The 25,849-nt window shown below is 41.2% G+C and overlaps 1 protein-coding gene across 3 annotated transcripts in view; it reads left to right on the plus strand.

Moving 5' to 3' along the window:
* The window catches only part of MICU3 (mitochondrial calcium uptake 3), a 177,725-nt gene that overhangs the window by 32,781 nt on the left and 119,095 nt on the right, over window positions 1-25,849 (plus strand). For all 3 annotated transcript variants that reach the window (XM_088478741.1, XM_088478742.1, XM_088478743.1), the window contains exons 2-3: window positions 14,936-15,089; window positions 24,185-24,216. In XM_088478741.1, the coding sequence (XP_088334867.1) occupies window positions 14,936-15,089; window positions 24,185-24,216 (186 nt within the window). The remainder of the gene's footprint in view (window positions 1-14,935; window positions 15,090-24,184; window positions 24,217-25,849) is intronic.

Consider the following 25,849-nt stretch of genomic DNA (forward strand, 5'->3'; position numbering starts at 1 on the left):
TTTAGTAAACGATTTTTTCCCTTGAAAAAATTAACTAAAATCGTTTACTAAAGTTGTTCATTTACTAAATGTCATGAATGATTTTTATGAACTACAAACGATTTTTGCATATTCCCTTAATGAAAATCGTTGAGTTGACAAGTCTGACTGAACTACAAACTACAAACGACAAACTACAAACGTGAACGCGCATGAACGATAATCGTTCATCGTTTGACTCAGAAAGTGAACGATTTTTGCAAACGATTATCGTTAAACGATATCGTTTAACGATAATCATTAAAAAAATCGTTGTGTGTGTATGCAGCTAATGGGGTTGATTTTACTAAAGGTGAAAGCTTATTCCAGCTTTATAGATGTATGTTTTATCTCTGTCTTGACCAATCAGGTGTTGGTAAAAAAAATAAAACAACTTTTTTTTCACCCAAGATTAGAAACACAAGTTATTCTGTTTTCTTGGCTAATCCTATTATTTTACTAGTCTTTATCCACTTTTTACAGCAATGTAGATAATGAAGACCAGCGACTAGTCTTATTGCAAATAGAAATGTGAGTTTAACCCACCTCAGTGCTACTTGGGTGAGTGAAACCAGCTCTGAACATGTGGGTGATATGAGTCCAACATCTTTGTCAGAGAATGGGTTTCTATAGCTAGATAAGTGTGAATATACAGTACACCACTATATGTACACTAGTATAGAGAGTCAAACTTGTTTTTTGGCTATCTTAGGCCAGTGATGAACAACAGGCAGCCCTCCGGGCCTGATTTAGACCCAGTCGCAAGCGCTGAGTGCTCGCAACCGGGTCGATGGTGGCCCAGAGTGCATGCGCACGACAGAGCCGGCTGCGTCGTGTGCATGCACGAGACCCGGATAGCGACGGGTAGTCCGTCGCTCCGGGTCTCTCACCAGAGGGGGCGTGCTGTCGATGTTGAGTGACAGCACGCCCCCTTTGCTGGGAGGGTCAGGGGGGTGGCTGCCCAGTCGGAGGCGTTCCCATGGGAACGCCTACCGTTTGGGGGCGGCCCCACTGACATCACAAGTGATATAAGTGGGGGAGCTTTCAGCTCTGTTTGAGCTGAAAGCTCTCTGGGGCTTGCGGCCATGAGACCCTACCACAAGGGTCTCGTCGCACATCGCGACCATCATCCTGGCCGCTCGCATTAGCTGTCGGTGGCAACCCACAGCAATGCGTGCGGCCGTGAGGCCGCTCCATAAAAAAAAAAAAGACGCCCTGATTCAGAGCGAGCGCTCTGTCAGGGCCTCCATTCCTTCCTGCTTGTTGTTTTTTATAGCTTGTAATGCCTGCTGATAGCTTATTATAGAAAGGTGTCCTTTACAGTGATCAAATGTATTCATTTAAATTACTATTAAGATTAAGAGTAACATGATGGGGCCTTTTTGAAGGTTAGAGGGATGCCCAATAAGGCCCCCGAAGTGAATCAGGTTACCTAGGCCACAGGTTCTCAAACTCGGTCCTCAGGACCCCAAACAGTGCATGTTTTCCAAGTCTCCTCACAGAATTACAAGGAAAATAATTTGCTCCACCTGTGGATCTTTTAAAATGAGTCAGTGAGTAATGACAACACCTGTGCACCTGTTAGGTGACCTGGAAATCGTGAACTGTGTGGGGTCCTGAGGACCGAGTTTGAGAACCACTGACCTAGGCTATCACTGTCTTAGGCAAAACTACGTTTTAATACTTTTAAAATTAAATATATGCTATCACTTAGAAAATAAGACCATAAATAAACAATAAAAAACAAGTCAAATATAATGAGTCTTAGAAAGGAAGATTTTAATTAGCATTTTTGCAAATGTACTGTATGTAATGGAAATCGCTGCATTACTATTATCATGTAGTATAAGTCCCTTTTGCTGGTCCTTTGCAGTGTGTTGGGGGAATTTGTATGTTTGTTTCTTGTATCGATTAACCCCTCCCTTACATGCACCTGTGATGGGCCAATAAATTGATTTGAGTAACTACCATTCTTTGGGCGGAATTCAATTGATTTCGCGGCCCGCATCTCCCGTCTAAAGTGACAGGAGATCGCGGGCTGCTATGCAATTGTGCCAGTTTTTCACGCTGATCGCGCCCATAGAGGTCAGGTTTAGCCGCGTAAAGCAGCTAAAGCCGACCAAAGTGCTGGGCGCGATCGCGAAAAGTGATGTCTGGGCGCCCAAACATGTCACTTTTCGCACATTTCAGCTCTCATCCCCCAGGGGCTGCGAGCTGAAATGTAGCACTTGGCAGCTGATCGCGCCCGACAGGAGCAAGAATAGAATAGCTCCATCGGGCGCGATAGGGGCTGGAAAGAATTGAATTCCGCCCTTTGTATCACTGTTCTGAGTGGCATACATGGGATCAGTAGCTAGAGGGAATGCTGATCCTTGTAGTGCCATACTGGAGGATCCTGGGGTGCATCGGCTCTCAATTTAAAAATACATAAAACAAAGTGGTGCTATCAGGGCCGGTGCTAGGTGTCTCGGCACCCAGCCCCTTCCCGTGCTCCCCCCCACCCCTTCCCTCACTGCGCCCTCCCCCAGAGCATAAAAAATAACAGAAGCAGGTGGGTGGAGGACGGGGATCTTCTACAGCTGGACCCTGGCGCCCCTGTGCGGCCGCACGCACAGAGTTTGCCTTGAGCCGGCTCTGGGTGCTATTATCATGTAGTGTAGGACCACCAGATCAGAGACACCTTGCCATGGATGGTGGCTTACCATATGTTTGAAAATATATGTGATACCACTTTTCCACTGCTGCAATAACCCAGGTTATTGCTGGGTCTTCCTGGGTAGCAGCTCAGTGGAAAAGGGTCCCTGAAAAATAACCCGGGTCAAGTGACCTAGCAATCCAACCCAGGCAACTGGGTAATGGTGCAGTGTAAATGGCACGGCCCGGGTTATGCCTGAAATGAGTTGATTGGTGACTGTGGAGCAGCCACCTCCCACTTTTTATGACCTCACAAGTTTAGCAGGGCAGACCCGGGTTCAGTGTGAACGGGTCTGACCCAGGAATAACCAGGTCAAAGGTGCAGTGTAAACAGGGTCTGACTTGGGTTGGAACCATATCAGAAAACCCAGGTCAGACCTGGGTTTTTGGTGGAAAATGGGTATAACTGAGATCTCTGCAATGCTATTATCATGTAGGATGTAGGTCTCTTTTGCTGGCCATTTGCAGTGTGTTTTCTTGTCTAGATTAACCCTTCCCTTACATGCACCTGTGATGGGCCTACACATTGATTTGAGGAACTACCATTCTTTGTATCAGATTTTCATCTGCCAAATCCACATTTTGTACTTCTGTTCAGTTATATAACTAATAGATCTGTTTTTACTTTTATGGTACAGACATTTTCGTTTAGTCTATTTTTTATATATTCTTGAAAAACAGACTGATGCTTGCAGGATTTCCAGTGCTTCAGTTATTTTCTGTAGAATATACAACAGCTTTTGCTTTGGAATGGTTCTGTCTAACCTCATGTGCTGTGAACGCCGGCCACTCTATCCTATTAAGGTTATGTAAAGGCAAGAGTAACATAATCACCCAGATACATGCAGTGGGTATCCCATGCTTGTTTCCTGACCCTTTACTGCACTTTTAAACCTGGGCTTTCAACCTGATCTCTAGTTCAGAGGAGCACCAGCTTTTTAGTATTGTGTTCAGGGAATAGTCTACATGTTAAGTGGGTTAACCAATGAATTGCAAATAAAAATAAATACATATATAAATATATATACTGTGTGTATATATATATATATATATATATATATATATATATATATATATATATACACACACACACAGTATTATGTATATTATATATACACACAGTATTATATTTTATAAACAATTTTGCACCAAGCCTGTTTTATTAAAGGTACTAAGGGATCATTTTGTAGACCTTGGCTGAATGTACTGTAGTACAGTGCTCAATTCTGTTGGAAGTCTCACATACTAATATGTATTGAGTGCAAAATAGCAACCAGAATCTGGCTTTAAGCATATAAATAAAGACTGTATAATCATGTAAAGCCATTATGCTTTACCATTTACATTTGTTAGTGGAATAGCACAGTCAATGTCTGTTCTGTAGCATCACATGTTCACTTTTTTACCATATATGGCCACCTTGATGAATAATGGCATGGATACGCAGTAGGGCATTTTGGGGGATTTAATTGACGCGTGTAAATTGGATGCATGAATGCGACTAACTTTGCACCTATAGGCAGAATATGTAGATATTTGTTTAGTGGTATAAAATTGGGTAAACAAGATAAAGGTACATTTAGGGAGGAAGTCCCCGTCTTATAGGAGGGTGCAGAGCAATTTTTATTCCCGTCAAAGAATTTTGTGTGAAAGTGAATTTACATGTACTCTGAATCCCTCTCTAGCCCATTTATTACTATTTAATATATGCAATTTCTGTCTCTAAATATTACATTTCATTGAACCATTTTTGCAATGTAGGTTGTAGCCTTTTTAGAGTGTAATGTTTATAGTATATAATGTTGTATGTGCAATAAGGAGGTAATTGTAGTACATAGAATCTAAGGGCAACACTACATATTGCATAATATATGTGATTATATTGTTAGATATATTTTTACACGTTTGCACATTTTATTTATAATATTTTAATGTTTTCTTTTATTGTTTGTTATTAAATGTTTTGAATTCTTATACGTCTCCTGACTGACGTTTTTCTGCCAATTGCCAATGTCATTTGTTATTTATTAGTGTAGCACCTCCTATTGTTGTTCATGTCTAAAGAGCTGCAAAAAGGAACCTAGGGGTCCCATTTCTTCGGGTCCCAAAACCTTGTGATATTTATTGCCTGTATTCTAAATATTGGTGACATACCCTTAAATCAGTGATGTGTGCTGCAATATCTCCTTATTCCTGCTGGTAATCCTACTGCAGTGGTGTACCTCTGGTTGTCACATAGCCCGTAAGTGTTAGTATTGAAAACCAGGATTGTACAAAAGGCTTACATGGTAATCACTGCAAATATTGGCGATAAGAAATGATACTTTACCAAACCTTAATGCAAACATGCATAGAGATAAGCCGCATTGTTTCTGATATATCACAATGACCATTCTGGTCATTTAAGCCACACTAGACGATATTTTGAACGATAACGATATCATAATCGTTCAAAATATCGGCTAGTGACCGTGTATGCGAAAAACGACCAGCGATGCGTGCTTTCGGCTGTACATGCAGCCCAATCTGGGGTTATTGTGAACGATGCCATGCGCTAAATGCAGCACCCCCACCGTTATCATTCGCTGGCACCCCCGCTGAGCCCGCTGAATACGTTTTCGCCTCATACACACATCGTGTAGTGTGTATGTGGCTTCATGATTTTGCACATTATGGCAAGCTGCCAGGCCAGTTATGTCAATGGAAATATATTACTACTAATTGCTTGGTTATCTTGGGTTACAGGTGTTGGTCAGTGTCTGAGTGAAGAAAATGACAGCAATACAATTAATGGGAATAACAATTAATGGGAATAGATTTATCATAGACACTGACCTTAAACCTTTCCCACCTTACACCCCCCCTGAGATGATCATGTGCAGGAATCTATGGGATGACAAAACACTAGGTATTGTTTAGGGGCTAGATGACTGATACAATTGTTTCAGTTTACCTGTTTGGTGTATTATCACCTTGTAGGGATCGGTATCCTCTGTCAGCCAGTGAATCTCTTATCTGGCATTTAATCTTGTCTGTATGGGAAAACCAAATATTTTGCCCGCTGAGTGAAACTTTTGAATTACTGACCTAACGTAATGTGAGATAATGCCTTGGCAGTGAACCCTTTCTCTTCTTACCTATAGGATAATGAAGAAACATAACCGTTGAAGACCTAGAGTCAGGTAGATTGATCGGTCTCATGTTTGCTTAGAATCCCTATATTTAACATAGCACAAACTACTTCCAAAAAGTCAACGGAGGAAGGTGCTACACAGGTTGTTGTGTCTGGTTTTCGCAGCCACAAAAATAACATGTAATTATCAATATGTGTAGGCAGCACAGTCTTATCTGATACATTATTATAATTTCCTCTTTTTTATCACCCAGGTCATTTTAATGAATGGGGCCCTGTAACAAAAGACTAAATTGACTTTAAATGTCATGCCCTTAAATTAACGGCAAATCTTAATTTTGTATATTTAGCACGTGATAGACTGTTTTATCTACCACACAGTTATAGGTAACCTGGTTTGCATTCTGTGATGACCCTTGTGTAGTGGAACAGTTGCACACAGCTGGGAAGCCTATGGTATTTGTTTTCTGTTTAGAACTGAGGCTCTAGGTCATCATGAAATATGATCACTGGAGTTACAGCAAAGCAAAGATAATGAGTTAATAAACAAACAATGCTTTTAAAAAAAGAAAAAAAAATGATTGCCACTGCAGCCATAGGCAGGTGCAATGTCCAATGGACTGGCCGATGGTGCATCAGCGGAATTGCATCACAGCCTCAATAGGTGCCCACAGCATCACCATAAAGACACTCTAGTGGCTGGGCCAGAAGACACAGCCACTACTGCAACAGTGCTCATCTCTGAATCACTTCCTGTGCTAGGAAATTACAAAACATAAGCAACCTGATAGCAATGAAATTAGCTGTAATCTAAGTCCGTCACCGCAGTAATTGCAAAGTTCATAGTCTGGTGGGACCTGCCGTAGAGGTCTGGGAAACAATGGTAGTGGACACAGCCAACACTATAAACCAATCTGTATATTCCAGACTACCAGATATATTACCAGCATGTGTGAGAGGTCCATACAATCTCTTACTAGCATTTCTTGCAATGGTTCTGTGGCTGTTAGGACTTCTGTGCTGGAATGGAAACGTTGGTGGAAACTGCTGGTCCGGATGGTAGAAAGTGTACAATCCAATAGTGTCACTGTGGTAGCTTGGCGCGTTTCGCTGAGGTATTAACCCTCAGCTTCCACAGAAACAAGTGTGTGAATGTTTGTATTATGGGCCTGATTCAGACCCACTCGTGAGCGGCTGTCCGCTCGCAAGTGGGTCGATGGTGTGCACTGCGCATGCGCACGAGCGAAGGACTTTTCTTCGCTCGTTGTGTCTGATCAAAGGGGGCGTGCTGTCGATGTTGATTGACAGCACGCCTCCTTTGGTGGGCGTGCCGGGGGCGTGCCTGCCAGACGGAGGCGTTCCCAAGGGAACACCTACCGTCAGAAGCCGGCCCCACTCTGATAGAGCCAAAATCACTCATGGCCTTGCGGTTGAGAAACTCAACCGCAGGCTTCTGCTCGCACTGGCGATGGTCGCGATGGTCAAGACCATCGCGACCATCATCCTGCACGCTCGTATAGGCTGTGGGTGGTGACCCACAGCTATACGAGCGTCCAGGAGGACGCTCCATATTTATGGAGGTGGGCCCTGATTCAGAGCGAGCGCTCTGGTCAGAGCGTCCGGCTCTGAATCAGGGCCTATGTTTTCTAGTTAAGCTCTGGTTATTTAAACCAAGTCATTTTCAAACATCCACACACTTGCTTTGGAGGAAGCTGAGAGTTAATTCCTCAGTGATTTATTATTGTATACAGGTTATATATAGTGCTAACACACAGTGCTTAATATGTTTTTTAACCACTCACATAAGTTTCTGCCCCGCTAAGCTTGCTGTGTACATTATGTAGCACAAACACACACAGAGTAGGGTCAGTTACTTCAAAAGCCAGTTACCCTACCAATATATTGCTGTCCAATGTAATATTTTAAGAGCTTGGGCCTATCAAATGGCAATTCTTTTATTATTGTTCTTGTTTCTAAACACCATTTTTAATATATAATATTATAGATCTAATTTATGTCAGTTATTATCAGTATTACAATTGTGGCACTGGTGTTTATTATATGTGGCACAGTTACTTGGACAAAGAGGGGACAGACTGATTAAAATTCTATTATTTTAAAAGGACAGATGTGTTTTTAATACACAATGATCCAGATAAAATAAATCGATGCATATATGAAAGATACAGTTTAATACTGAATATTACTATTACTGTTAGCCTTTGCTTACATAGCACCTTCCAGAATGTTTAGTCATAAACATTAGTATCTGTCCCAGTGAAATTTATAGTACTTTGGTGAGGACACCAGAGAACCCAGAGGGCACCAACATAAACAGTGGCATATAAATGCCACTCAGGTAGTGCCCGATACCTAAAGGATACTGCCAGATTAAATAGTCATTTACTAAGAAAGTACACTGATCTGAAAATGTATTTTTTCTATTATTTTTTTGATAACTTTTATTATTTTGATTACTTTTTCAGCTGATTAATTAAAATTGTATTCACATTATTTTGTTATATAATGACAAAATATGTCCTCTATTTTTTTCTCAAATATCTAATAATTACTGAAAATTAACTGCTAAAGGTGCTTCCACACTAGATGTGATGCGATGTGGTCACGATGCGATATCGTGTCCGATTTCCCCTGAACTCTCCCTAGCAGTTCCTTGGCAGTCATGGGCAAAATTTGGTGTTAAAAACTGTCCAAATTGACCCACGATCTATCGTGCCTCCTAACTATTCTAGTGCATCGTGTCCGAGATTGTCAGATCTGCCCTACAGCAGGCAAGATCTGAAGATGCGATGTACGACCAGGGGGTACGTGCATCTGCATCGTGATCATGAGTGGACACTCACGATTAGGACATATTTTACATGATATCTCGTTCCGATGCGTCGGAATCGGGCGGATCGTGTAAAATATTGCCTAGTGTGTAGGCACCTTTTACTCATCATTACTAGTGTCCACAGGCCTGATCCAGAGATGGATGCAGTGCAGATATGTACGCAGTTAAGCAGTTGCTTACGGCATCGCTGACACTTGAGAGGGTGTTTGCGATCCCTGGTCATATCAGGATGGCCTAAAGTTATCGCTAAAAGGTGAGGGTGTTGTGGGTGTATCGGGCGTGTCTGGAAACACCAGTGCCTTCCCAATTACAAATGCAATGCTTCAGAGTCCATGTTTAGTTGGATTTGAGGAGAGTAGCTAGACTATAGAGTAGACCCTAGGCTACCGCAACTGATGATGGTGCGATCGATGTTGTGTCGATGTTGGAGTGTCTACAATCTCTATAGCAAATGCGCAGAGCACACAGCATGAAAGTGGACATCTCAGGGCTGGTACACTCCATCACACCGTCCAGCACAAGAAAGTGAATTTAACATTTGCATATTCCCACAATCGCTACTGAGAGAGCGGCTGCTACCACAGCTGCATTACCAACCTGAATCAGGTCCCATATACAGACTTAGAGCCGTATTCAGTTAGCGGCGAAAACTGACATTTTTTTGGCCATTGGCGAAAACTGCTGTTTGACAAAATACATTTTTGCCAAAAAACAGGCAAAAGCAGCAACAGGCGAAAAAAAGTACTAATAGCTTTCTTTTTTTCAACGATTTTTTTTTTCCGCCCAAAATTTGCACGGTTGTTTTTTCGCCAAAGTATGCAACGTACAAATTTTTTTGGGGGTACTTTATCATTAGGGGGTGTCCAATGGGTTCTGAAAGAAAACTTTTCTCCATTTTCTCCAACCCAGACCAGGAGAAAAAAAATGCAAAATCCCTATTTTTGGCTAAAAATGTGGGGATTTCTTTCAGACGCCTTTGGACACCCCCCTAATGATAACGTACCCCCAAAAAATTTTGTACGTTGCGTACTTTGGCGAAAAAACAGCCGTGCAAATTTTGGGTGTAAAAAAAAAAATTGAAAAAAAGATAGAAAGCTATTTTTTTTCCAAGAAATTACTGTTCCACGTAAATTGAGGGTACGTTAAAAAGTATATCTTCCTGTCCTAAAAACGTAATTTTAAAAACCATTAAAAAAAGCCTGCCCGTTATAAAATGGGTGTATCGGCTCATAACACTCTTTTTCTTCCAATATGTCACAACACAGGGTCCCAGAGGTTCTCTATTTTTCACACAACTTCAGTACGTTCTTGGGGTCTGAGGGGTTCCCAACTGATTTATCAAGTGTTGGACGAGCAAATGCTTGAAATTCTTCCTTATGAGCGATTAAGGGAGACATTTCCTCAGATAACCATCCCTTTATTTATATATTATTAAATTCGGAGTTATGTGGCTAATATGCTTTCCAAGTTGATGGAGAATGATAGAACACATGTGCTAGATGGTGTGCTGCACCGCTGCCCAGAGGAGGCGGTTCTACTTCATTATTATATTCTCATATTAAGCGCTCTATAAACTTAGACAAAGTACTATCAGGTATTGTCAACTGGACAAATGATTTTCCCAATATTACACTTAAAACTCTTCTCATTGCCTTTACTCATCTTAACAAAATTCTAATTTCTGCCTCCTACACAGAAATGCACTATAAGCTTCTACATCGTGCGTCTTACACACCTAAGTTACGTTTTTTGATGGGAGTTTCCACTGACTCAGATTCTTTAACATTACCATTACTTATGCCACACATTTCTTATCTATTTCATATGGATTGGCTAGAAATGTCAATTAATAAAGGGCTGAGAAATTTTTTGAAATATGGTTACCATATATTAACACTCTACCTTCCACGATCAGGGACAAGCCTTGATGTGCGATGATATGGACTTCCTGGTACAATTTAGAGGTTATCTCCACTGGAGATCCACCATTTTAGAATGTATGCTCCTGTGTTCTCAGATGTTTAGATGAGTTACCTGCAGTCTTCTCACTTTTTTATTATTCATTGTATTATGTTTTGTACACAATCTTTATTATTGCTGTATTGGATATATATTTTTGTACACAAGTAATTGTGCCATAATATATGTACAACTGTTATATTGTGCAGTTTGGCAATAAAATATTTGTGGGGGGAAAAAAAAAGCTTGTTGCGACAGCCTGCGATGTTTAAAACACTTGACCCATCCCCCTCCCCCCCCTGAAAAATCAGACCCAATTAATTAAAACAATTTTCAACATTCTTTTTTTCTTTTTCGCCCAAAATTCGCGCAGTCGTTTTTCGACAAAGTACGCTACTTACAATTTTTTTTCCTGGTAATTTATCACTTGGGGGAGGGTTATTCAAAGGGTTCTATAAGAAATCCCCACATGTTTAGCCAAAAATAGGGATTTTGCATTTTTTTTTGGAATGTAGAAAACTTTTCTCCAGGTTTTTTTCACCTGTTGCTGTTTTTGCTGACGATAATTTTGCTGTTTTTTTGGGGTGAAAAAATGTCAGCTTTCGTCAATGGCACAAAATTTTTCTGATTTTCCCTGCTAATTGAATACAGCCCTTAGCAGCTACAATTGCACAAATACAGTTTTCTTCACTAGACAGTGCTAAAGACAGGCAATTTCCTTTTACTTATTCCAAGCTTGGGAATGGAGAGCTTACTAACCTCTGTGCCTTGAGATAACTATCTGCCGCTGGACACCGACTGCAAACATCTTTTAAGCTTGTTCCCATTGTTAAACGTGTCTGGTTTCCTCTCTTGCAACAAACTTTTTCTGTGCCCTGCTTTGCGCTTGGCTTAAAAAGCAGCATGGACAGTAGTTCAAAGATCTTCTAATTGCTACCTTTCATTGAATAGCTTGAAAATGAATTAGGTTGCAAAACAAACTCAGAGATATATTTGTGAGGTGACTAAAGCAGGGATGACAGTCAATCTGTTTGCTGAGTTCTTAGGTTAGACAGCGCTGCTCTCCTCTGAGTGCTACCGAGAGTTCATTTAGCTGGTCCCGGGATCTTTAAATGGCTCATCTAGTTCCAACAGCTAAAATTCTATTCTTTATTTGTTGTTGTTTGTTTATATTTATTATTTATTATTTCTATCCAGGCTATATAGATAGGTAGTCAAAAGCTTTACATCTCCATGAAAATCTGTTCACCCCTAATGAAGAGATATCTATTCAATGAAAGCTCTTTTATACCATGTGATAAAGCTGAGTTATCATTACCCACTTACATGTCTATACTACATGTGACTTCAAAGAGTTTAAAGACATAGAAAAAATGCATCCACCGAAGAACCATCTTTATCTCAGATAATGTTTTGACCCCAAAGGCTCCTGAAATGCTTACGTTTATATTTGTTGTTTTCTACAGTATAATGATTTAACATATTTGATGCATATATTCTGGGCATAAGAAACTTCAATCAAAGTGATGGGGAACAGGCGACCCTAGGATCGCATGCGGCTCTCCAAGCATTAACTTGCAGACCTCTTTCTCCTGCTGTATTGTCATATCTTGTAATCTTTGTAAAAAAAAAGCATATTAATGATATGGCTCGCTTTCATTGATTGTGTTCATTTGAATTACTACTGAGATTAAAATGAATGTGTGGCCCCTTTGAAGGTTAGAGGGCCATGCATTGTGGCACCTGGAATGTGTCAGGTTTCTTATCACTGTTCTGTGTGCAGATCCCAAAACCTGCATTGCTGAGCTTTTATTACATCATTGCAGTGTACGGTATACAATCGGGAAACCGGCTGCCTTAATACCGGCAGCCGCCTTCCCGACTGTCATATCCCGGCGAGGGTGAAATGCTGGGCATCTAGATGTAGACGCCTGACATTTCCCCAACACCGGGAGACCGGCGCCCGGCATCCCGATCGAAGGGATGCCGGGCGTCGCGAGCGTACAGCCGCGGGGGGGAGGGTTAGGTTTAGGGCACCCGGGGGGACTTAGGGTTAGGCACCCCCCAGGAGGGTTAGGGTTAGGCTAGGGGGAGGGAAGGTTAGGGTTAGGCACCCCCGGGGGGGACTTAGGGTGAGACAAACACACACACACAGTGCATCCGGAAAGTATTGACAGCGCTTCACTTTTCCCACATTATGTTATGTTACAGCCTTATTCCGAAATGGAATAAATTAATTTTTGTCCTCAAAATTCTGCACACAATACCCCATAATGACAATGTGTAAAAAGTTTTTTTTTTTAGATTTTTGCAAATTTAATTACAATAATACAAACTAAGAAATCACATGTACATAAGTATTCACAGCCTTTGCTCAATACTTTGTTGATGCACCTTTGGCAGCAATTACAGCCTCAAGTCTTTTTGAATATGATGCCACAAGCTTGGCACACCTGTCTTTGGGCAGTTTCGCCCATTCCTCTTTGCAGCACCTCTCAAGCTCCATCAGGTTGGATGGGGAGAGTCGGTGCACAGCCATTTTCAGATCTCTCCAGAGATGTTCAATTGGATTCAAGTCTGGACTCTGGCTGGGCCACTCAAGGACATTCACAGAGTTGACCTGAAGCCACTCCTTTGATATCTTGGCTGTGTGCTTACGGTCGTTGTCCTGCTGAAAGATGAACCGTCGCCCCAGTCTGAGGTCAAGAGCGCTCTGGAGCAGGTTTTCATCCAGAATGTCTCTGTACATTGCTGCATTCATCTTTCCCTCTATCCTGACTAGTCTCCCAGTTCCTGCCGCTGAAAAACATCCCCACAGCATGATGCTGCCACCACCATGCTTCACTGTAGGGATGGTATTGGCCTGGTTATAAGTGGTGCCTGGTTTCCTCCAACTCTTTGGCATTCACGCCAAAGAGTTCAATCTTTGTCTCATCAGACCAGAGAATTTTGTTTCTCATGGTCTGAGAATCCTTCAGGTGCATTTTGGCAAACTCCAGGTGGGCTGCCATGTGCCTTTTTACTAAGGAGTGGCTTCCGTCTGGCCACTCTACCATACAGGCCTGATTGGTGGATTGCTGCAGAGATGGTTGTCCTTCTGTAAGGTTCTAATCTCTCCACAGAGGAATGCTGTAGCTTTGACAGAGTGACCATTGGGTTCTTGGTCACCTCCCTGACCAGGACCCTTCTCCCACGATCGCTCAGTTTAGACGGCCGGCCAACTCTAGGAAGAGTCCTGGTGGTTCGACCTTCTTCCATTTATGGATGATGGAGGCCACTGTGCTCATTGGGACCTTCAAAGCAGCAAATATTTTTCTGTACCCATCCCCAGATTTGTGCCTTGAGACAATACTGTCTAGGAGGTCTACAGACAATTCCTTGGACTTCATGCTTGGTTTGTGCTCTAACATGCACTGTCAAGTGTGGGACCTTATATAGACAGGTGTATGCCTTTCAAAATCATGTCGAAACAACTGAATTTACCACAGTTAGACTCCAATTAAGCTGTAGGAACATCTCAAGGATGATCAGTGGAAACAGGATGCACCTGAGCTCAATTTTGAGCTTCATGGCAAAGGCCGTAAAAATTTATGTACATGTGATTTCTTAGTTTGTTTTTTTAATTAAATTTGCAAAAATCTCAAAAAAACTTTTTAAACGTCATTATGGGGTATTTTGTGTAGAATTTTGAGGACAAAAATGAATTTATTCCATTTTGGAATAAGGATGTAACATAACAAAATGTGGAAAAAGTGAAGCGCTGTGAATACTTTCCGGCTGCACAGTAGGTAAGACTGAATACCAACCCAAGATAACAAAGCTTTTTCATTCATCCTTTGTCCCATCCCTATATTTAGCGACGGAACTTCCAACCTCTGCATAAATAAATACACACACGTTATATATGTTACACACACACTTATTTACTGACTCTTCTCATGCCCCTATTTGTTAGAGATTTTCCATTGTGAAATGTTTAGTTGTCTTATTCCATTACACCTTATTAGATTGTTATCTATAAGTATTAATTCATCCATACAGTCAATATTAGGTCAATTAAGCACAATGTGCAGTTTAATAAGAATACATTTGTACCACTATATTATTAGAACATTGTAAAATGAAGCACTTATGCACACAAGTCAGTCTAACTCGATACAGAGCTATGCTACATATATTCAGTAACATTTAGACATTTTAATAACAGCATTTAGCGACTGCTGACGTCTAGGGCTTCACAAGCAGTTTGTAAATAATTTTATCTTCTCTTCCTGCAGGGCTCAGCAGATCGGCCGGAATTGGAGGACTTGGACATGTTCGCTAGTTCCCGGGAACAGCGCTTTCGTGCATTTGCATCTTTGGAATATGATGGACAGTTGTACATGACCCCAAGAGGCTTCCTAGAATCGGTCACTACAGATGAGCCCAGGAGTAAGTCTCATTTACTTCCTCACTTCAGTATAAAAGTGCTTGGCTGTAGGTATAAGGCTAAACATAAACATCACAATGCACATAATAATCCTGGTAGTTAGGGGAATTGTTAGAAGTATGATAAAAGGTACAACGGAGGTAAAGGTGATGAAACAGGTTTGGTATAATAGATCTAGATGAAAAAATATAGACAATGTGTGGATAGACCCCACTTGGTAGACAGTCAATAGGCAAACAGGGACAAAAGGTTGACATGGATGAAAATAGACAGGTACAAAAGGTCGACACAAAAATGGTCAACATGTGTTTGTTTGTTTTTCCTAACCCTAATCTTTACCCTAACCCTAACTGTCTGGGTAAGTCCCTAACCGTCCCTCCTAGTGCCTAACCCTAACCATCCAACCTAGAGCCTAATACTGCAGTAAGTGCTAACCCTAAAAACACAATACGAACCCCACGTGTCGACCATTTTTGTGTTGACCATTCAATAGTTGATCTTTCGACCCTGTCAGGGTTTAAGGTCTGTGGGGGCCCCAGAGCAACAAAGGTGTGGGTTCCCCTATCCATAAAAGGTGTGTGTGTATATACAGTCAGGTGCATAAATATTGGGACATTGACAGAATTTTCATATTTTGGCCTCTATTCACCACCACAATGGCTTTGAAATGAAACAAACAAGATGTGCTTTAACTGCAGACTTTCAGATTTAATTTGAGGGTAATTACATCCAAATCAGGTGAACGGTGTAGGAATTACAACGGTTTCTATATGTGCCTCCCACTTTTTAAGGGGCCAAAAGTAATGGGACTATCAACTCAAAAGCTATTTCATGGACAGGTGTGGGCTATTCCCTCGTTATTTCATTATCAATTAAGCAGGTAAGAGGTCTGGAGTTGATTCTAGGTGTGACACTTGTATTTGGAATCAGTTGCTGTCGACTCTCAATATGAGATCCAAAGAGCTGTCACCATCAGTGAAGCAAGCCATCATTAGGCTTAAAAATCAAAACAAATCCATCAGAGAGATAGCAAAAACATTAGGTATGGCCAAATCAACTGTTTGGAACATTCTTACAAAGAAAGAACGCATCGGAGAGCTCAGCAACACCAAAAGACCCGGAAGACCACGGAATACAACTGTGGTGGATGACAGAAGAATTATTTCCCTGGTGAAGAAAAACCCCTTCACAACAGTTGGCCAAATCAAGAACACTCTCCAGGAGGTAGGTGTATATGTATCAAAGTCAACAATCAAGAGAAGACTTCACAAGAGTGAATATAGAGGGTTCACCACAAGATGTAAACCATTGGTGAGCCACAAAAACAGGAAGACCAGATTAGAGTTTGCCAAACAACATCTAAAAAAGCCATTACAGTTCTGGAACAACATCCTATGGACAGATGAGACAAAGATCAACTTGTACCAGAGTGATGGGAAGAGAAGAGTATGGAGAAGGAAAGGAACTGCTCATGATCCAAAACATACCACCTCATCGGTGAAGCATGGTCGTGGTAGTGTCACGGCGTGGGCATGTATGGCTGCCAATGGAACTGGTTTCCTTGTATTTATTGATGATGTGACTGCTGACAAAAGCAGCAGAATGAATTCTGAAGTGTTTCGGGCAATATTATATGCTCATATTCAGTCAAATGCTTCAGAACTCATTGGACGGCGCTTCACAGTGCAGATGGACAATGACCCGAAGCATACTGCAAAAGCAACCAAAGAGTTTTTTTAAGGCTAAAAAGTGGAATGTTATCCAATGGCCAAGTCAATCCCCTGACCTGAATCCGATTGAGCATGCATTTCACTTGATAAAGACAAAACTGAAGGGAAAATTCCCCAAGAACAAGCAGGAACTGAAGACATTTGCAGTAGAGGCCTGGCAGAGCATCACCAGGGATGAAACCCAGCATCTGGTGATGTCTATGCGTTCCAGACTTCAGGCTGTAATTGCCTGCAAAGGATTTGCAACAAAGTATTAAAAAGTGAAAGTTAGAATTAGGATTGTTTAGTTTGTCCCATTACTTTTGGCCCCTTAAAAAGTGGGAGGCACATATAGAAACCGTTGTAATTCCTACACCGTTCACCTGATTTGGATGTAATTACCCTCAAATTAAATCTGAAAGTCTGCAGTTAAAGCACATCTTGTTTGTTTCATTTCAAGGCCATTGTGGTGGTGAATAGAGGCCAAAATATGAAAATTCTGTCAATGTCCCAATATTTATGCACCTGACTGTATATATATATATATATCTCTGCAGTTCTTAAACCAGAACTGCAGATTACAGGTGTCTGTAATCAGCTGCCTTCTAGATTCTGATTGAGGCAACACCTGAACTGGAGATTACACATTTTTAAGGCCTCTGCTCTGCCAAACCTGGGAGATCTGGATATTCCACATCTACCTTATATTCCACAGATATCATGTACCTGTCACAATATATATATATATATATATATATATATATAGTGCATCCGAAAAGTATTCACAGCGCTTCACTTTTTCCACATTTTGTTATGTAACAGCCTTATTCCAAAATGGAATAAATTCATTTCTGTCCTCAAAATTCTATACACAATACCCCATAATGACAACGTGTAAAAAGTTTTTTTGAGATTTTTGCAAATATAATAAAAAACAATAAGAAATCACATGTACACAAGTATTCACAGCCTTTGCCATGAAGCTAGAAATTTAGCTCAGTTTGCATCCTGTTTCCACTGATCATCCTTGAGATGTTCCTACAGCTTAATTGGAATCTAACTGTGGTAAATTCAGTTGTTTGGACATGATTTTGAAAGGCATACATCTGTCTATATAATGTCCCACACTTGACAGTGCATGTCACAGCACAAACCAAGCACGAAGTACAAGGAATTGTCTGTAGACCTCAGAAACAGGATTGTCTCAAGGCACAAATCTGGGGATGGGTACAGAAAAATATCTGCTGCTTTGAAGGTCCCAATGAGCACAGTGGCCTCCATCATCCGTAAATGGAAGAAGTTCGAAACCACCAGGACTCTTCCTAGAGCTGGCCGGCCGTCAAAACTGAGCGATAGTGGGAGAAGGGTCCTAGTCAGGGAGGTGACCAAGAACCCGATGGTCACTCTATCAGAGCTACACCATTCCTCCGTGGAGAGAGGAGAACCTTCCAGAAGGACAACCATCTCTGCATCAATCCACCAATCAGGCGTGTATGGTAGAGTGGCCAGACGGAAGCCACTCCTTAGTAAAAAGGCACATGGCAGCCCACCTGGAGTTTGCCAAAATGCACCTGAAGGACTCTGACCATGAGAAACAAAATTCTCTGGTCTGATGAGACAAAGATTGAACTCTTTGGTGTCAATGCCAGGCATTATGTTTGGAGGAAACCAGGCACCGCTCATCACCAGGCCAATACATCCCTACAGTGAAGCATGGTGGTGGCAGCATCATGCTGTGGGGATGTTTTTCAGCGGCAGGAACTGGGAGACTAGTCAGGATAGAGGGAAAGATGAATGCAGCAATGTACAGAGACATCCTGGATGAAAACCTGCTCCAGAGTGCTCTTGACCTCAGACTGGGGCGACGGTTCATCTTTCAGCAGGACAACAACCCTAAGCACACAGCCAAGATATCAAAAGAGTGGCTTCAGGACAACTCTGTGAATGTCCTTGAGTGGCCCAGCCAGAGCCCAGACTTGAATCCGATTGAACATTTCTGGAGAGATCTGAAAATGGCTGTGCACCGACGCTTCCAATCCAACCTGATGGAGCTTGAGAGATGCTGCAAAGAGGAATGGACGAAATTGCCCAAAGATAGGTGTGCCAAGCTTGTGGCATCATATTCAAAAAGACTTGAGGCTGTAATTGCTGCCAAAGGTGCATCAACAAAGTATTGAGCAAAGGATGTGAGTACTTATGTACATGTGATTTCTTAGGTTTTTTATTTTTTTTTATTAAATTTGCAAAAATCTCCCAAAAAAATTTTACACGTCATTATGGGGTATTGTGTGTAGAATTTTGAAGACAAAAATTTATTTATTCCATTTTGGAATAAGGCTGTAACATTAAAAAATGTGGAAAAAGTGAAGCGCTGTGAATACTTTCCGGATGCATACACACACATATATACATTACTGCTTACTTCTCCTGGTTTCAGAGGCAGCAGCAGAAGTTGGATCAGCGCGATTTGCGGGTCATTGAAAAGGGGTGGAGCCAAATGCAGCAGGGGAGGGGCTGAAATGGAGCCCGCTGCAAGCGGCTCTGTTAAAAGAAAAAAAAAAAAGATTCATCTGGGGGATGTGGCTGGGGGCCGGGGACAGTGTGTGGGGGGCCCCTTATGTGTGTGGGCCCCTGGACAACTGCCCCTGTCGCCCTGCCTATAATCCGGCCCTGGACCCTGTCAACCTTTCGTACCTGTATATCTGCATCCATGCCGACCTTTTGTATGTCGACCTTTTGTCCCTGTCTACGTATTGACTGTCTACCATGTGGTGTCTATCTAGACATTGTCAACCTTTTTAATGTAGACCTATTGACTGGAACCCAATGAAACAACCTCAAACTCCATTTTACATGAACCATTACCATACCCAAATGCAATATACAGGATGTACTGTAGAACAGAACATTCAGCATACTGTAAAATGAGTCTGTATAATAATAACTGCAGACATCATACAAATGACACAGCCCAAGTATCAGTCAGCTTTTGTTCCCTATAGATAATTGCAAGCTGTACTGTCTATTTTTAGTAACACACTGGGCCTGCTATAGACATTGCACTTGATTCGTACCACAATATGTCTTGCTTTTACACAGATGCGTGTGGATTGTACGCCTGGCGCACTGCAACCTGCGAAGTTACTGTATTAGAAGTGGGCCTAGGATTGTGGGAAAAATCTAAAGATGTGCACTGTGCAAAAGTCCAAACCCCCCACAGCCCCATCCAACTAAAATCTTCTGTATGCTTACCCTGGTACTGGTACAAATTAGATTGTGAGAGCTCAAGGTATGGTAATGTACATATGTGTTTATGATTTAGGCATGGAAGAAAGCTTGAGGTGACTTAAGGCTGGGGTTATGGAGTAACCTTAACATAAATGTAAAGAACAGGAGAACAGGAAATTGATATTGATGGAGCAGCAAAATACTGCAGTTCACTCTCCACATTATTCTTACACAGCATGTTGGCAATTTATAAATAAAGGGTAACACTATACAATGAGGGGATTGGGATACAAATAAATAATATACAATGACTTAAAAGAAAAGCATAAGGTGGTCCTATCCCAAAGAGCTTACAATCTAAGATATGTGGGAAACCATTGACATGTCATTGTTCTGCCGGATACACACTAAATGATATGTCGGCCGATCCGGCCGGGTCTGACGACATATCGGGCACAGCGTCTAGTGTGTTCCGGCTTTTAGTGGGAAAAATAATTGTAGCTGGAAAGTGTATAAGACAGGAGCATTATCAGCCACCAACATGGCAAAAAAAAAAAAAATATATATATATATATATATAATGTCAATAATATAGGCGGCGCACAAAGCTCAAACAGGCATATATAAAACAATTAAGTGAATAAAAAATAATACAAGTGAAATGAACACTCCCTATTAGAGGTGGCAGCCAATTACTTCCCAGGGATGATCTGTTCAGTAAACCATCAGTAAAATATTGAATAGAAATGTAGAAGACAGGCGCCTTCAGTGTACCAATCAAGTAACAGTGTTCAGAGAGGGAGTTCAAGGATAATAGGGCCTGATTCAGAGCCGCTCGTAAGCGGCCGCTCGTTCGCTCTGAGCGATGTTTGCCCAACTGCGCATGCGTACGGATCGTTATATGCATGCGCGAACCAGTCAGTGTGGTTGAAATTCATGTGCTCGCAAAATAGCGAATGGCTGATAATTTCAGTGACAGGAGGAGGCGTATGTGGGTGGTAACAGGGGAAGGTGCTTGAAAATGGGGAGTGGAGATCCGAACGCAGGCGTGCTTAAAGGTCAAAACGGGCATTTTATGGGTGTGCATAATTAAAACAGCAGCGTCATTGACCACGTCACTGGGTTATTTTATAGCCAGAACTGCTCGCAAAATTGTGGTAGCAAAAACCAACCCCAAGAATAGCGAGCAGTTCATACCCTGGTCGATGTACTCGATTAATCTAATAAATAGCGGACATGAAGTAGGATGCGAGCGGCCAGGGGGCGTATTTTAAAAAAAAACGACCGCAAGTTTTGTTCGCTCGTTCAGACCTAGAGGCGTGAACAGACCGCAAAAAGCGAACGGTTGATTTGAATAGCCACCCCTATTTTCTGGACGAGCGAGCACTAATTGCGTCCGGCTCTGAATCAGGCCCATAGTCCACAAAGTCTTTAGGTTGACTCCTGAAGTTTCCTCACATAACGAACTTCACGATGTGTATCTCAAAAGAAATAAACAAAAAAAAAAAAAGCATAGTGTAGCTGGTATATGAATGTTAATAGTGCTAAACACCCTGATGAAAGTGAATAAATATTAGTGAGAAAGCACTCCACTCGTGCTATAGGATAGACTTTCAGCACCAATAATAGCAAAGCCTCGTACCAACTGTATGTCTTTACAGCTCAGTAAAGATTAAATTCCTTGCTCATATTGGATTACATTCAATTCCATAGGTGGTTCATGTCCACATAGAGAAACACAAGGAACAAAAGCCTCCAATCGTGTAATACGTTTTACAACATACACATAATTTAATACGTTTTACAGTAAAGACCCGTACATAAAATAAACAAGGGAACAGCTTATCTGTCTGGCAGAAGGAGGTGACCAACAGGGGGTCCTGCTCAATGCGTTTCGTCCTGGTGTGGATTCTGGGGACTTCTTCAGGAGTGGGAACAGCGTTGGGATAGTCTGTGGTAATTGGGTGGGAGATTATAATTAGCACCTTTAGATGGGCGCTTTGCAATCCATGATCCGGCACTCATGAATACAAAATGATGATTAGCTGGGTGCCCTCCACAGATGATCCTCGCCAGGGGTAATCCATTATGTACAGTCCACACCCGGGTGCATAAATAAGAACAATAGTCCGCTTCTGATATGCAACGTTTCAGTGCATTTAATCGTACTTTTTTCAAACCAAGTAATAACAACACAAAACACTTACTCACCATATATAGCCACTATCACTCCAGCTCATAAGACACCACTGCACACTTCCGGTGCCCACAGGCAGACGCAGGGGAAGTGACGTCAGAGCTCAAGAAACCATAGCAACCCGCCTATACACTTACAAAAATGATTAAAGTTACAATATAGTACATAATACATCACATGAGACATAAAAAACAGCGAAATTCACAATAATACAAATACTAACATTAGCACCAACAATATAGACAATTTTTTTTACATGACAAAATCAAACACGATAATTTAATATTTTAAAATTACTTGTGCCATTAAAGAACCTATTCACCTCAACCAACAAAGAAAGTTATGTTAGATAACTGCCAAAATGGCATCCACAGAAATCCATATGTCAATAGGATATATCACTCCACAACCAATAACATGTTGTAAAGGCTATATACATATCAAAAGGAGTAAAATATATGCACTACTTACAGTATAACTGAAGGCATTGGATACTACATATCTCCCATGATTAAACCACCTCAATCAGAACTAATAAATGTCAGGCAGATTGAGAGCCGTATTCCAGTTGAGCCGAGCCGCGATACTTTTTTGTGGCCCGGACTTTCCACCTGTTTTGCTGTCGGAAAAGTGTTGCGGCCGTCCCTGCTTTACCCCGTATTCAATATGGAAGTACATGAAAACGGGACCCAGCGAAACTTGAACAGGCGGGAAGTACTGTAAAATTTTGGGAAATCAGCCTGACACCCCGATTTGGCTTGCTGAAGGTATTTGATGTTTTTAAACGGGCTCAATAGTCGCTAAATAGCGTTTTTTAATAACTAGTGCAGAATAGTATTTTGGAGGTTTTTTTGATTAAAATAACTTAACCCAGAAAATTTGGGGTACTTGAAAGTGGGGGTCAGCATATTTAAAAGTTGTTAAAGTGAAGTTGAAAAAATCGTGAAAAATGCACCTTCCGCAAGCACCTGCAATCAAAAATATACTTGGGGCATACTTGGGGACTCCCCCAGAGTCAAGTTCGCTACTTTTTAACTTTGTCCCCCAACATTTTTTTTTCGCCCCCAAGATGAAAGTGATTTTTTGGGGTGTTCAAAAGTGTTTTTTACAATGTTTTTGACGCAGTTTACCTTTGGGGGACTGTCTAAAGGCTGCACGGGGGTTCCCGCAACGTTGCACCCCAAAACCCCAATTCTGCACTTTTTTCCGCCTGCTATTCATAGATGAAACTTTTTCCTCCTAAGCGGAAAGTCTTTCAAATTGAATACGGGGTAAAACCAAAACAGGCGAAAATGACGTCATCAGCGAAAAGTTTCCGCCAAAAACACGCGAAAACTGACTTTTCGCCTCAAATTAAATACGGCCCTTAGACAGACTCAAATAAAACACTGAAGTCCTAATGATTCATTGAGGCCCCGAGGGGACATGGTGTCTAATTTTATAATCCACTGTGTTTCACATTGTAGCAGTTTACGGGACTGATTACCTCCTCTTCTTAATGGGGAGACATGGTCAATGATTTTGTACCTGAGGGATGCAAGATTGTGCCTAGCTGTGCCACTGGTTTTTCACCAGACCCAGTGGCAATGGCTTCCCTATTTGTTAGGGTAAGGACTATATTAATTTACCCTCCGTCAGGTTAAGAAATACTGTATCATCCACATATGTTTATAAATGTAAAATATACAGAGAAGTAAGGTTGTATCTGTAGAATGACTTATGTCCATAAAAGTATTTATTTTTGCAAACAAGTCAAATTTACTCAATAGTAGTAATGTGTTATTTTGTGTTATACAGTGGTACACGTCCTTAGTAAATAAGAAGTAGAACTGTTTACAGTGCGATATTCAAAACACTGTTACCTAATCCCATAGATATTTCTGTACATAATCAAATAGCGTAAACAAATATTAAATGTGAAAACAAAGCTATACTAAACTTTTTGTTATATTGATATTTTCAGGTTCTAAAAAGTGGAAAACACTTTCAAGACAGGTAAGCAATCAAATACATTATATCAGTACACAAATGAAAGAACACAGCTCTGTGCTCCTTTCATATGAGTGACTCATATGAGTTATTAGACATTTACATTGAGCAGTATAAGCTGCCTTGAGATTACCATTGTTTAATCTCTCTGAAATGTCCCTTATAATAATCCTCATCATGATCAGAGTTAATGAGAAATGATAAAAGAAGCAGTTCTGCTCTGGTTGGCGGGTTGGGCAGAGACAGGATTACATGGGACAACACCTTGGCAGGGAATGGCTTTAGAGGAACAATACTCGTACCCCTTATGTATGCTGCACCCCCTTATGAGTGCACAAAATTGTGGGCCTGCAGAATAAACAATATTTATGATGTCATGCACATGCTTTTACATGAGAAATGGATGTACTGCGTTTTCTACCAGCTTTAATTTAACTAAAAAGGAGCCATGGGGCAAATTTGTATCAGATCAATAATATATCTCATTAAAGCAAAGAAGATATTGTTACAGAATATCATAAAAGCTTATATGCTCATTCAAATGTGAAATATAGACATACATAATGCTTTTACATGCATGCTCCTTCTGTGCAAGGGGTGTATAGTAGTGTGTGCCAACATGGTGCTTTTCATGTAAGGAGATGGGTGAATCCCTATGTTTCTTGTTGCATGTGGGTAAAACACGCTTGTGCCCAGTATTTTATCCGTCTGGGAGATTTCATTTTGCAGGACAAGCTATTTTTTTGCGAATCAAAGGTTGGAGAGAGCACACTTTTAGGGACTTTTCCTGCTTAGTGAGGGACCTCAAAGACCTTTCTCCCCACAAAAAGATGTTGTGTTTGTGTCCCTAAATGTAGCAGGGTCAAGTCAACCTGTAAACAAAACGAGATGTCTCATATCTAATGGGAGACCGACATGAGATATATATTTGATATTTAGATTGACAGACAGACTGACGGATAGTATTATTACCTTTTATATCTAAAGCACCATAAAGTGTCCATGGCATGATAGACATATAGATAAACATGAGATAGACATGAAATAGAAATATATATAGATAGCTATGATATAGATGGATTTATAATAAATAGATATGATATAGGTAAGTAGTTCCCAAACTGGGTGCTGTGGCACCTGGTGTGCTGTGGGGCACTGGCATGGGTGCCACGGGTTCATGATCCAGGACCAAATCATTTATGGGTAATGTGATGATCAGAACCAATGCTGGTGACTGCCAATCATAAAATATGTGAACAAACAGAATGTCAGCCCTGTCCATTGCCACACACCGGAGCCTAAGGGTGACACGTAAACATATTTTAATAGTTTTTGCTGAAGAAACTTTTGGCCTAGGGGTATTGTGAAAAAAATTATACATTAGGGCAGTGGTTCCCAAACTTGGCACGTTTAGTGACTCAGAATTGTTTTGCGGCACCCCTAGATGCCAGTGGGGCCAAACTCTGAAAAGCTTTGCTTTTTGGTGTATAGAACACAGTGTTCAGACCATAGTCCCCATTTATAATTACTAATGGGTAGTGCAGTCTGCAGTGCTAATTAGCCTTCTGCAGGAGATATCTGTGAACTCCCCTGCATCAGGCTGTTAGCTTATAGCAACTATTCATAAAATGATGCAGAA

This window comes from Taudactylus pleione, unplaced genomic scaffold (genome assembly GCF_031769625.1).
Source record: "Taudactylus pleione unplaced genomic scaffold, aTauple2 ptg000218l, whole genome shotgun sequence".
Taxonomy (NCBI): domain Eukaryota; kingdom Metazoa; phylum Chordata; class Amphibia; order Anura; family Myobatrachidae; genus Taudactylus; species Taudactylus pleione.